The following is a 13,341-nucleotide window of genomic DNA, read 5'->3' as shown; positions in this document are numbered from 1 at the left end:
TAAAAAAAGACACCTGTTTATTTTAACTGGAATTTTCCTACATGTATTTAATGACCCCCAATTAATAAGTTTCAAATCTTGAGAGAGCTGGATCATGGTGAAAGTGATGTCAAAGACAGCTCAGTACTGTAGACTCGCTAGTTTAAGAATGCAATGTGTGGATGTGTACGCGGCTGAATTTTATATTGAACATGCAAGTTTCAGGCTTTCAGACTTGTATTTTGTTTATACAATAAGCTGCATTTACACTCTGAGATTTTCAGTGAAATTTTAAGCTAGTTTAAGCGAGTGGGTAAATGATGTCACTTTTCCCTTGACCTAACCAGGCTCTGTCAGTTTTGAACGTGTATAATGGCAGACTGTGAAATCCAAAAGTCACACTCAAAGTAAACAGCCTTTGGACAAAAGTCAAAGCTCAAAATTTTGCCAGTCAGGTGTTAACCAAAGACACTTTCAAAATCTGGAGAAAAAAAGATTGAAAAAAAGATTGAGTAACATTGCGATCATTTTGCAATGAACCAAATTTTTCTCAATCCACTACAAAGCACCCAAAGGTGAGTTATCGTTTTCCAACCACTCAATTGAGGTTTAAGTTGCTGTTCACATAGAAGGAGGAAGATTCTTGCATTACGTAGATCCTAGGGGGTGAAATACATGGACATGTACATGTAGTTTGGTGTACCTGTAGAAATAATTATCAGTTGGAATTATGGTTCATAACTGGTAGAACGAAGTTGCCAAACCCCTGTCATCACTGGATCTTTCAAGTGAAAGAAGTTTAAATGTTCGAAGGATCTTCAAAGTACTAGGATCCTCATACAGTGTACATTTGTATCTCTCAGCCATTAAGGTTCTAACATGAGAGATACATGTATTCTAGCACTAGAGTCAAGTAGAACTTTTGCAGGTAAACTGAATACAGGAAACTTATGCTGCAAGGATCATCCACTCTCTAGGATTACCCCACTGTACCTCCCCCTCCCCCCTACATGTACAACCACCATTTACTCAGCCACTTAGCGGACACGTTAATTATTGGCAATTGCAATCAACTAATAGACCCTTCTCCAAAATGGCGGCCGAAAATTCAAATAAGTTAAAATTAAAAAAACTGATACCACAAATAGAAAGAACACCTTTACTTTAGTTTCAGCGTATTAGGTGTTATGTTATGTGTTATGGTGCTGAGAAAATGTTAGTTGAAAAATGAAAATTTTCCAGAGGCTTGTATGATTGGTTGTATGGGGTGTACCCCCCAGTCATACAAACGTCTGTAAATTTGTCAAATTTTAACGTACATTTTCTCAGCTGATATAACACCGAATATGCTGAAACTTTGCAGGGTTACTAAAAGTAAAGGTGCTCTTTCTATTTCTGGTATCAGTCTGTCGTTCAGTTCAGTTTTTAAATCATTCAAATCCGTTGCCGCCATTTTGGAGAAGGGTCTATTACACTGACGTCACAAGAGGAAATTAAAGATTATTGAACTTGGAACAGCCCATGGTAGTCCAGTATGCTTAGGGAGTTTTATTATTTTATTTTTTTTGCCTTTTAGCAATTTGTTAAGATGTGGAGCAGTGGTGAGGAACATGTCAGGGTGCTAGCTTTCCTTGGCATTCGGAATGTGGCCACAATGATGCCTTCCTCGTTTCTTGACTTCTCTGTCAAGGTTTGCTTCTGTCCTGTGCTTATCAATAAATTCACAACAAAATATTATCATGAAATAGAGAAGTGATCCTCACAGGCGACTTGAACTGGATTCGAACCCATGTACCTCTGCAATGCCGATGCATTGCTCTACCAACTGAGCTATGAAGCACTCAGTTGTGAGCAGCTCGTTTTGTTGGGTTCATATGTTTCTGTGAAAGGTCTCGATGAGTGAAATAAATACGATTTGAAGTGCGGGTTATAGAGTGTTTTCACTCACGTGATCAGTAACCCTGTTCTAATTTGTTGTTAGTCTAAAATGGTGTAGAAGTAGTACATGTACTTTTTACAGTTAACTTGTTAAAACAAAAGGCTATGGGTAGTCTTTACCTTGGCTTATAAAGTGTTCTGTCTACTTGCTCTTTCAGCAACTATACATGAATTTCGTGAAGAATACAAAGTTCATGTCTCCCAAGACCAGGCCAGTCATTGTGTTCATGCAGAACTCATTGGTGGAGATATTCAGTTTGGATTCTCATCTTACTTATCAGCATGCCTTTGTGTACATCAGGCAGCTAGCGATTCATCTCCGAAATGCTATTATACGCCAAAAGAAGGTATTTACTGAAGTGGTATACAAAAATTTGGTTTTATCAACGGAGTTGATAATGTAAATTGGCCACCGTACAGAGATTCTAAAAGCTGACGTTTCGAGCGTTAGCCCTTCGTCAGAGCGAATCGAGGGATTAGTTTCTTTAGAAACTACCCCTTCATTCATTTATTTACTGAAGTGGCCAACGATTACGCAAAACCGATCCCAATGACCAAACGTATGTTCTAGAAACCATCAATTCATTGCACCACAACAGGTTCACCAAATGAAGGACATGTTGTCCTTGTCCCATTCCTGCATTTTGGCCAGGGTGACACACTCTTCCCTAGAAAGCCATTAGTTTTCAATGTAACCCTCCTGCATACTAATATCTTACCCTGTCTTATTCCAGACGATTTTACTTCCCAGTGTGTTACCCCCTCGGGACAAGAGGGTTGACAACATTTAAGGGCGCTTTGCGTTTGTCAAAACTAGCCGGCCAGAACCGTCAGTTTGCAAACTACGAAAATGCAACAATTTGAAGGAACACTTGCATGATAATCCGTCGCATTCTTCTCAAGGAGTATATATCGCGCACCGGTTGCTCAGTTGGTTGAGCACCGGACTTTCACGCGGGAGGTCGTGAGTTCAACTCCGGCGGCCGGATCAACACTCAGGGTCTTTAAATAACTGAGGAGAAAGTGCTGCCTTTGTAAATACATCTTCAAATGGTTAGTCGACTTTCAAGTCTTCTCGGATAAGGACGATAAGCCGGAGATCCCGTCTTACAGCCCTTGTTCATTAACTCTGTGGGACGTTAAAGACGTTAAAGACGTTAAAGGAGGTAGTGTGGCCCAGTTGTTAGAGCGCTTGCCTTGAGATCCGGAGATCCCGGGTTCAAGACCCGCTCTGAAGAAACGTTGAATTTGATCCTGGTAGCCCCTGGTTCAACTTCACAGCAGCACTTGTAAATAGCTAACTGGTTTGCCTCCGGCCAGGTGGGATTCTTAACAGTTGTTGTTGTTCTGTTCCGTCGTTTCGTTGTGTTTCATTGGCCCTGAAAAGCCCCTGTGGGGAGCGGTCAATTAAGTAAAAAAAAAAAAAAAAGAAGATCCCTCACACTATTCGAAAAGAGTAGGGGACAGTGTTCCCGGTGTTGTGGTCTGACCTTTCCAGCATGTGGTCGGCTTGGCAGTATTAGCTTGAACGGCTTCTGTGTGAATGAGACCACGATTGTGAATAACAGCCAGAAGTCAGGCTACTTAGCCAAGTGCTGGAGCCTCACCTAAACCGCTTAAACCGCTTAAATATATCATCCTCGACGCGTGTTAATTTGAAGGCATTGTAGGTTACTCCTTCCAAATGCCCGGTCTGGCGGGTCAGTTCTGTCAAATGGAAAGCGCCTTGGCCTCCTAACAACACTACTTGTAGATTTTACTCTGTCTAACGCCAGACGATTTTACTTGTCATTAGACGAGTGAAAGGTTTAAGTCCATAAGTTGTACTTATAGGAGGCCAAGGGTTAAAGGGGACATCGTCTTTGATACACGTCGTTAACCCTCTTTCCCCAAAGTGGTTCCCCGAACGTTGTTTTTGAGAAGACATAGATGTCATTAACCCTTTCGTGCTCAAGGGGTTCCCAGTGGACGATTAAAATTATTTGGCGTTAGACAAATCTATAATCGGCCCTCTTAGTAGGGTTACGGTACCAATCCAGCGATAGGTTTTGCTGAGCACGACAAAGAAATGTACCAAAATGCGTGCTGCTGCACGTGTAGCGCGACCACTGATCTTTTTTAACCCATGGCAATAATTTCATTGCTTTCTGGCGTTGTCGTTGCGGTGCATTCTTGAAGTCTGCACTTATGCATAGAAATGCACCTAATGTGATGCATGCCGAATTTTCACAAGTACACAAGTGCACAAGTTGTGTATTTTCACAAGCGCAGAAGTTGACGTCACAAACAACGTACCTGTTTTAACTAGATCCCAGTCCGATGGACACTTTCGACACCAAGTTGTGCGTATTTCGAGCACAAAAATAAGGCTTTTCCGAAATTTCTAACCCTTTTAAAACTTAAATCCATTTTTTAAAGATGTTAAGCAACAAGAAGGAGATAGAAAAAAAATTGTTTCATGTGCACTTTAAGTCTAAGCCTATTTCCAATAAAAATGTAAGGGTAAACGGTTAGCGTTATGTTTTAGCTTAGGGTAAATACAGCTGTCAATCCTTACTTGAGGAGCAGCATTTGGGGGACACTTTCGGACGTTAATCATCTGTATTCCGAGACACGAGTGATGTTGAAGTTGGGGGGAAGAGACACTTCGTGACGCTTATCGAAATCCGCGTGCATCTAATTGAGGGAATTCGGGACGAATGCCACCTCACGAACCAGGTTTCAGTTCCGAGCATGCGCGCTTGGTTTGGAGGTTGAGCTTATTTTTCAATTGTGCAGGGTCAGAGCTAAAAACTCGAACTCGCTATGGGAATCGCGCGCCATTCAAAAGGTCGCAAATACAAGTGCTATCGCGATTGGTTCAAAAAACCAATAGAGCGTTTTCACATGACGTCACGGCAGCCATGTTGGTGTTCCAAAACAAAGGAATGGCGGCCATGATGATGTACCAAACTAAATCCTCCGGGAATAGACCACTTTCGATATCATCAGTATTAAAATTCAGTTTGGCAGCGAGGCGCAGAGGACACAAACAAAGGAAACTGAATGTACATGTTTATTCATTTCTTTTGTTTGTGTCCTTTAAGCCTCACTATCACGCTGAATTTTAATATATCGAAAGTGGTCTAGCAAATACTTACTTTTGTTTTAGTAATCCAATATGGCTGCTGGTCACGTTAGTGAAAACGCTCTATAGACCTGCAGCTCTCCCTGCCTCTCCCTAGCCCCCAAAACAAAGTTGCTCCACGGCTGGGTTATCCGTGCTCCCACCACCCAAACCCCCCTCAACCCCCGAACAACATTAGGGAGCTTAAGCACGCATCATTTTTGAGACGTGGATGGCAACCGGAAGTGAGTTGTTTTCCCTTTTAACTTGTGTTCACACAACCACATTTATATTGCGAAGTATCTTTTCTCCATTAAAGATGATTAGTTTAAAAATCTGGGCGACACTACTGTCCTGGCATGCGAAATGCCCGCGTCTCAAAAACGTCGCGTGCGGCTTGTTTAAGCTTCCTATTTTTCCGGGTGGGGCGGGAGAGGAGGTATTTCTTGTGTTCTTGCAGGTCATTTGTGCAAAAGGTTTGAAATTTGGAAAAGTCTTAAGTCTTCTTCGAAGAAAACGTGGTCTGTATCCAATGAGGCAATGTTGTTCTTGCAGGATTCATATCAGACGGTGTATAACTGGCAGTACATTCACTGCCTTCATTTGTGGTGTCGTGTTATCAGCGAAGTGAAATGCAATGGAGTCCTGGATCCTCTCATCTATCCTCTAGTACAGACTGTAATCGGCGCAATCAAGTGAGTCTCTACGCGCATCCTTTTAAGACCACCCTGTAAGTAGAATACGAGGAACATTCGACGTGCATGCTTTTGGGGAGCCTTTCGACAAGGCTCTGCAGTTTTAAGTGGCAGCGTGAGTCTTACGCGCGGAGAAGAAGCGGTGAAGCCGCCGGAAAAAAATACTGGGGCTATTTTGCCCCAGCGGCCTCCCTGCCTCGCAGCTTTTTGCTACTCGCATGACTGGGGGTGCTACGAAAAATTGGAAAGTCTGCACGCACGCTAATGTGTTGAGACTTATTCTGTTCAGAATGAACGAAGTAGCATTATTTTGCTTTATATAGCAGAATGAATATAAAAACTAGAAAAAGGCCAAAGCGAAGTTTATGGAGTAGACTTTCATTTGAGATTATGTTTACGCGAAAGGAGTGCTTTTCCAACCGACCTCGTTCACAGACCACTCCTAGGGTCAGAAACCAAATGTGTTCGTTTAGCCAACTTCGCTCCAGTTATTGTACTATTAGACGACTGGTGGCTCAGTTGGGTGCGCATCGGACTTCCGTGCGAGAAATCGCGGTTTCCCCCGTCAGACGAACTCTTGGGGTCTTCAAAATAACTGAGGAGAAAGTGCTGCCTTTTTAATTTCGTCTGCAGATGGTTAGGCTTTCAAGTCTTTTGTATAAGGACTATAAACTTTAGACCCCGTCTCACAATCCTTTTAGTGAATCAACACTGGGGGTCGAAAGACCCCAACTCTGTGCGTGAATAATAGGGGACAAAGCCACCAACTTTTCACTAAGGTGCGAGATTGCAGAAAACCACTTTGCGTCTCATTTGCACCGCGTTAAACACGAAGACGCACTGTATAAAAGGGGTCGCTTTACGCACTCCTTTTGTTCAAGTTCATTCAACCACGACTGATTAATTATCCAAGTTGGTGATCAACAAATAGTAACACAGAGACGGAAGCCAGAAAAGATATTTCTATTGCGAGAAAAAAGAGCCTGAGGATTTACAAAAAGAACGGCATAACATTTTATGACATATTACGGACACCTTGCCATAAGGGCCTTTTTTATTGCACAAATAGGCAACTTTCACGATAGCGTTCTATGACTAGAACTACCAGAATTAAGTTTCAAGTGAAGCTATGATCCTCGCAGTTACGAACGAAATTTTTGCAATTGCGTAAAGAAGCCTGAAAAATTCAGGACTTCGACGGGGTTTGAACCCGTGACCTCGCAATACCGGTGCGACGCTCTAACCAACTGGGCTATGAAGCTACTGACGTTGGTAGCTGGTCATTTGTGGGCTCTAATGTTCCCTTGAACAATGAATTTCATATCCGCAGTTCCTATATGTTCCAGGATTCTGGTACTTGTAGTCAAGTGGCATGCAAATCATATCATAGATTTCGGTTGCGTCGACGGGGTATTGATAAAATCATTTGCCTGTGCTAACACCACACCTTCTATGGTGCGTCCTCGTGTTTAAATGTATCATGACTCGTCCCTTTAAAAACGGAATTAATCTTCCGCGATGCCGCACCTCACACCACCGTTTTGACCCACTCATCACTCGTCCTTCCCCGAAAAGACTTTCGTGAGCGTTCTCTGTGTTAAATGTTGTTAATGCTCTCTTTTTTTTTTAAGAATGGTGCCGGCTGCAAGATATTATCCCCTGCGATTTCATTGTATCCGTTCACTGAACTTGTTATCAGAGGCAACTGACACTTACATACCAGTGGCACCATTCTTATTAGAGGTGAGTGTGGGGTGCAAAGGAGTGATAAACGAAACGCCGTTGCACAGAGATTGTTTTGAAGCGATCGTCAACTCTGCGATACGCTCAACTAAACTGCGCAACTGCGGAGATCTTTTGATCGCATTGTTCAGTTTCCTTGTATGTAACTGAACATTCGGGTATAATCTGTTAAGTCTTTTGCTTTCATAACAATGTTAGAGCTTTTCAGTTTTAACCCCGTTTTGGTGGTGAATGATGTTGAATAAGAGATGTAATTTTACTATTTCAAATTTTTGTTTTTTTTTCACAGTAATAGTTTGACTTTTGTTTTTTCCTTAATGTTTTGCTCAATTTTCGTCTTTTTGTAAATTAAGTACGTTTCTTGCAAATACAGCAGTAAAGAGTTTCAAACTCTCAACGACGGAGGAAAAGAGAAAGAGCCTGGGTTCGAGTTTTCTTTGCGAATGCAATCCTGGACGCTTTCCATTGTACGAAAATTTCGGCTTGAAAATTCGTTTATTCCATGCGCCCACTACTGGAACAATATGTCCCGCTTTTCCCAAACCTGACCCAAGCCACAGAGCCACTCCAGTCGATCAGGAAGTCACTCTTGGGCTTTTTGTGAGCGTGAGGTACTGGAAACGAACAAGTAGGTCAAGTGGAAAGGGATAATAACCATTTTCGAATTCTCACGGCTGGACTGGATCTAGCATGAAATGGAGGCCAATGCGGGCAAATCTTTTGAAATGCAAATTAATTTGCCCGCATTAGCCTCCATCTCATGCTAGATCCAGTCCAACCGTTAGAATACGAAACGTTGCCACTTATTCAGAATTTTGCTCGGCTTATTTCAGATATTGGAATCAGAAGAATTCAACAAGAAAATGAAAATGTCGACTGCAAAGCCAACAGAGTTTTCTTGCATCCTGAAAGTTACAAAACAGCAACTTGGAACCAAACCTTACCAGGTGATACAAGCTTCGGAACAGAGGATATTACATGGCCGCGCGGATTTCGGATCTCCAAGCGGTCATGTTATGGTCTGTTCAGTATCATGTAAACACCAATGAAATACCAAATCATTTCACTGTTATATTTTTTGTAGGCCCAACGTAGAACAACGGCGCGATTTATTATATAACCATAGCAATGGTGATCTTTTCTTTTGTGACGATGTCATGTTTTTGCGCGAAAGTTCACCTGGCATTTCATTGGTGTTTATATAACAAAAGCTCATGACCTTAAAGCGTTTACCTCTCGTTCAGAGCTGTTTTGTTTTAGGAAGGCTTCGTGACGCATGTCAAAATCGTCGTGCATGTAATTACATACATTTTTTGACACATCTGTTATTGTGATCGACCCGTAAACTTAACGAAGTACGCACTCAGCATTTCGGGTTCGATCCTTAAAACCTAACTGAGTTTTCCCCCTGTATTTAATAAAAGTTGCATTCAATATATAATACAATAGTTTTCGTTGTATAGAGAAGACGAACTCGGTCAAGTTTTAGGAGCCGAACCCGAATTGTAGGGGACCAACTCGGTTAGATTTACGTGTCGAACTCTAAGTGTTGGGGGCGAACTCGCGAAGAGGCCAAACGTGCGTAACTCGCTATGCGAGACTCGTGGGAGCTAGGCCATTAAACTTGGTTCGGGTGACAATTTATTTTTCCGCAATATTGTTAGGTAGGACTGGAATTGTCGAAACGGTCATTCTCGCTGTTGAAATGAATGACTGAGATGGAAATTGTTGACGTTGTTAGCTGAAATGAAGCGATGATTTTGGCTCGACTTCTGGAAAGGAACACTCGGATTTTTCCCGAGTATCCCCGAGTCACTATTGAATATGAGCATCCGAACTACAATCTTGTACAGAATAAAAAGGAACAGCAAACCCCCATCCCCCCCAAAGCAATGATGAAGCCGCGCAAAAGCCAAAACGCGCCATTTTCCCATCCTTGATTTGGGGGGGAGGGGGGTTACAAATTTCCCATCTATTTTGTCCAAGATTGTAGTAATCTGTAGGTCGTCGGTTCGGCTCCTGCAAAGGAGCACTCGGATTTTTCCCGAGCATCCCTGAGTCACCATTGAATTCGATCATCTGAACTAGTAATCGGTACGCCGTCGGTTCGACTCCTGTAAAGTTCCCGAGTATTCTCAAGGCACCATTGAGAATCGTCTCTAACAACAAACAACAAACAACAACAACAATAATCTATTTTTTTTCCTTTTAAGTAAGAGTTACATCTTATCTGGCCCGCGGATAGCGGGAAGTTTCTTCTTTTTGGGAAAAAACAAAACTTAGCCTGATGTTTACTGACTCTCTCTATTATTTGGATGGTCTTTCGCTGAAAAAGTGGGATCATATCCGCCATATCGATAGATGACTCGTACTCTATCTACATCGCACAATGTAATGGGCTTTACTAAAAACAGGAACGGAACGGAACTGAACGGAGTATACGAGAATCAACTGGAAACCGGAATGAAACGAAATGAACAAGAATGTTACCAGAATATACCGGAACCAGCCGGAATGACATTTTTCTATCAGCTTTTGTGGTATCGAGTGATTCTCTAAGGGAATTGCACATATGTTTGCCTTTTGTAACATTTGGCGCACTTCAGCCATGAGAAAATTTTGACAGGTATATCCGTCGCGAAATGAATAATTATTTGTTGTGGAAGTATTGTATTTTTTCCTGAACAAATACAGTAACAACAGAAACCGAATGTAATCCTGATTGTGTTTTTGTATGGATCTTGGAGGCGGCTTTCACCATGCGAGTCAACAAACCCATGAACACTTTTATTACATTCTGATAGGTCAATTGTGTATTGACCAATCACAATCAAGTTCAGCGGACCACAAACTAATTACGGTTTCTGCTTGCCTGCTCCCACGACCGACACGTGATGGAGATACACGGAAATAAATTCGCGCAAACTGGAAAACTCTTTTCCTCTTCCCGATTCGGTTGGCAACAATAAATGCCATCGAACCTGAACGCAGTGTTCCATGTTTGAAGAAAGAGAAGTCAGAAGCACAGAAAAAAGATCGATCGCTGATAATATTTCGATATGCAGAATACTTTTTCTTTTCTTTCCGCGGAACAAAAAGTGAGTGGACCGCTTTGCAGTTGCGAGAACATATCGTGACTCGTTCGAAGCCTTGTTGCTTCCCCTTTAATGTAAACTTTTGTTTTCTCTCAGTCTCTCTATTCTGCATACTCGTTCATTCACAGTCTAGAATGATGAAAAATTACGTTTCGTTCCTTTGTGTACACTAATCAGCTTCATTCTGGTGTTCTTCTGGTTTATTCTGCCTTATTCTGGTGTCATTCTGCCTCTTTCCGGAATATTCCGGTACCATTCTTGTTCATTCAGTTTCATTCCGATGTCATTCCGCTTTATTCCAGAGCCATTCCGCCTCATTACGGTATATTCCGGTTTTTTTTTCCGGTATATTCCGTTCCGTTCCATTCCGTTCCTGTGTTTAGTAACGCCCCAATATAATCGTTATGTCACAGGCGCCACGTCTCTTTCAAAACCCAAAACGTACCGAAAAGACTTTCGAAAGCTCTGTAACCTCCAGGCATAAATGATAGGGTCGACAAGCGAAGATAACAACATGATGTCGTTTGTTGTAAAGTGATATATCAAAAATGATGGAGATTCTGCACAACTGCACAGTAACCACAAATGAACCTTCAGAAAATACGGCGCAAAACAAGCGTAAAATGCAATCAAAACAAGTACAATTGTAACCGTTAATCTGTGTTCGCGATGGACGCTTCTCTCGTCTCGTACCGATTTCTCCGACCTAACCGCCTTGTTTAAAGTTTGAAGTTTTCTTGATAACGTTCTGAAAATCATAATGTATACAATAGTTAGAGCGACGGCAGGCACAAGGAAGTGCGAGTAACAATAAGCGAAGAGGAATGTCAACTTTCTGACGCCGGCCACTGGAAGCATTGTTAAAATTGAGGCGTTTAACCAAATTCCCAACATGCAGATCTTAACCCTTTTTACAGTTATCCTGTTGTTGTAGTTAAATGGATCCGAAACGGCAACAAAACGATCCCATGACATGGCCATTATGCTGCCAGCAATGACAAGCATGACTGCTCCTGCGATGGCATACTGCGCTGTGTTGAGAAATTTCGGCTGAATTCCATCTTGAAACTTAATGTAATTTTCCACGGCGCGGCAGTACCCCAGGATTGCGCCAACCAGAAAGTCTGCTATTCCCAAATTTGCCATGAGGTAAGTTGTTGGAGTTCGTAAGCGGTGGAGAGGATCGCGATAAATTACGACCAGCAAAAGGAAGTTGCTCAGAGTTACTGCAGATGCCAGGAAAATTTCAATAACAACAAGGCTCAAGTAAAATCGCGAGCTTAGCTGGTTGTGAATGTCAAAGTCAACGTCGTCCGACCTTGGCGGAAAGCTTCCCGAAATATTTTCAAAATCCGAGTTGTTAATCATTGCGAAACCGAAAGCCAACACCGCAGATTGAGTTTTTTTTTTTTTAACGCGGGTAGTCCAGTCGTTTTCGTTTTCTGACAAAACACCAGTAGATCCTGCCTTTTTCCAGTATCCCTGTTTCCTTTCGCTGTAATTTACGATATTGAGTAATGTTAAACTGGCCTTGGCAACTCGTTACTCTGGGAAAATAGTTTATCCTGCTTCAGTGCAATCATTGTCAATAGAAACGTTCAATTCAGGAAAATGTCATTTTGTAAAGCAGGTGTTTCGAGAATGTCACTCAGTGACTTTGTTACCGAATTGACCACTTTTTGTGCAAGGATTGTGACTGAAATTGTTACGGTATTATAAGCTTCAAGTCTAAAGTTTTGAATTTGTTATGCACAATTTCAAGGCGTTTGGAGCAAATTAGTGTTCTTTCGAGTGGTAGAAATAGTATTACTGTCCATTTGATTACACACCTTTCAGCGTAAAAAAAGGCAAACTGACAAAGCTTTCCATTAGGGTAAACAGATTAATTCTGCCGTGCGCGAAAAAAGGTTAATGAAACGACGCCCTCTGTCTTCACATTTTTTATTGCCGCGAATTTCATGATGCTTTTTCTTAGACAAGACATGGTTTTGTTATTTTTTGTCCTTATCACGGTAGATAGCGCTTTAATTAAGGTGATTCTTCAGAAAATAAGTCACCGTGCTTGCTTAAGAGATATAATGGGCCAATTGTACCCCATTGATGCTTGTACTGAGACTAATCACGAACGTTATTTTATCGGCTCAGGGTACATTTTACGCTAACTAAACGAGAGGGTTTTTAAAGTAACACTTGAAAAAGCACCTGATAGGTAAAAAGTCTAGAGCATATGGAATACTGTGTTTATGGAAAAATCACTCAACTTAAAACGACGTCGACTTTAAACATTTCTCGAGTGGTCGTTTTCAAGGTCATAATTTACATCCCTGGGTAAGGGGCTTTGTGTAGGTTTTTAGCTATATCTTTCTTTCCTTCCGATAATTTTTTTCTAATTCTTTGAGTTAAAGGGAGTGAATTGTACACCAAAATTATGCAATAGAAAAATATAGGTCACCGTGTTTATTTAAGTTCCTTGATTAAGGTGACTGAACACAGTTTTGGATACCTACATTTCATTTGCCTTTTTCTCTAAAACCCTTGATCCTTTGGTCACCAAAAATGATAGGAAGCACGTTAAAAACACGAACTTCGATTTTCTGTTAGTTAAGCTGACGTATATGCCGTTGCCATGGCAACATGAATAAATATAAACTGGCCTTTAAAATCGGTTTTGTTTATTTGCAGAAAATCTGATCGTTAGATTTTCTTTATAATTTGCATGCAACAAGCTTGTAACGATGCTCACAAATGCTCACAAGTTAACACTATTTTAATAATAATTTGACAG

At 41.5% G+C, this 13,341-nt stretch overlaps 2 protein-coding genes across 2 annotated transcripts in view; one reads left to right on the top strand and one right to left on the bottom strand.

Annotated features, from left to right (window-relative positions):
* The window catches only part of LOC138051688 (nucleolar complex protein 2 homolog), a 36,333-nt gene that overhangs the window by 13,079 nt on the left and 9,913 nt on the right, over positions 1-13,341 (top strand). The window contains exons 9-13 of the mRNA XM_068897948.1: positions 1,556-1,669; positions 2,076-2,264; positions 5,579-5,718; positions 7,350-7,461; positions 8,295-8,408. Coding sequence (XP_068754049.1) covers positions 1,556-1,669; positions 2,076-2,264; positions 5,579-5,718; positions 7,350-7,461; positions 8,295-8,408 — 669 coding nt within the window. The remainder of the gene's footprint in view (positions 1-1,555; positions 1,670-2,075; positions 2,265-5,578; positions 5,719-7,349; positions 7,462-8,294; positions 8,409-13,341) is intronic.
* On the bottom strand, positions 9,286-12,296 carry LOC138050313 (melanocyte-stimulating hormone receptor-like). Its single transcript, XM_068896669.1, has one exon. The coding sequence runs from the start codon at positions 11,922-11,924 to the stop codon at positions 10,959-10,961; it is 966 nt and encodes a 321-aa protein (XP_068752770.1). The 5' UTR covers positions 11,925-12,296; the 3' UTR covers positions 9,286-10,958.

Source organism: Montipora capricornis, chromosome 6, assembly GCF_036669925.1.
Source record: "Montipora capricornis isolate CH-2021 chromosome 6, ASM3666992v2, whole genome shotgun sequence".
Classification (NCBI taxonomy): Eukaryota; Metazoa; Cnidaria; class Anthozoa; order Scleractinia; family Acroporidae; genus Montipora; species Montipora capricornis.
The sequence above is the reverse complement of the archived record's forward strand: the minus strand, read 5'-3'. Positions and strand labels throughout refer to the sequence as shown.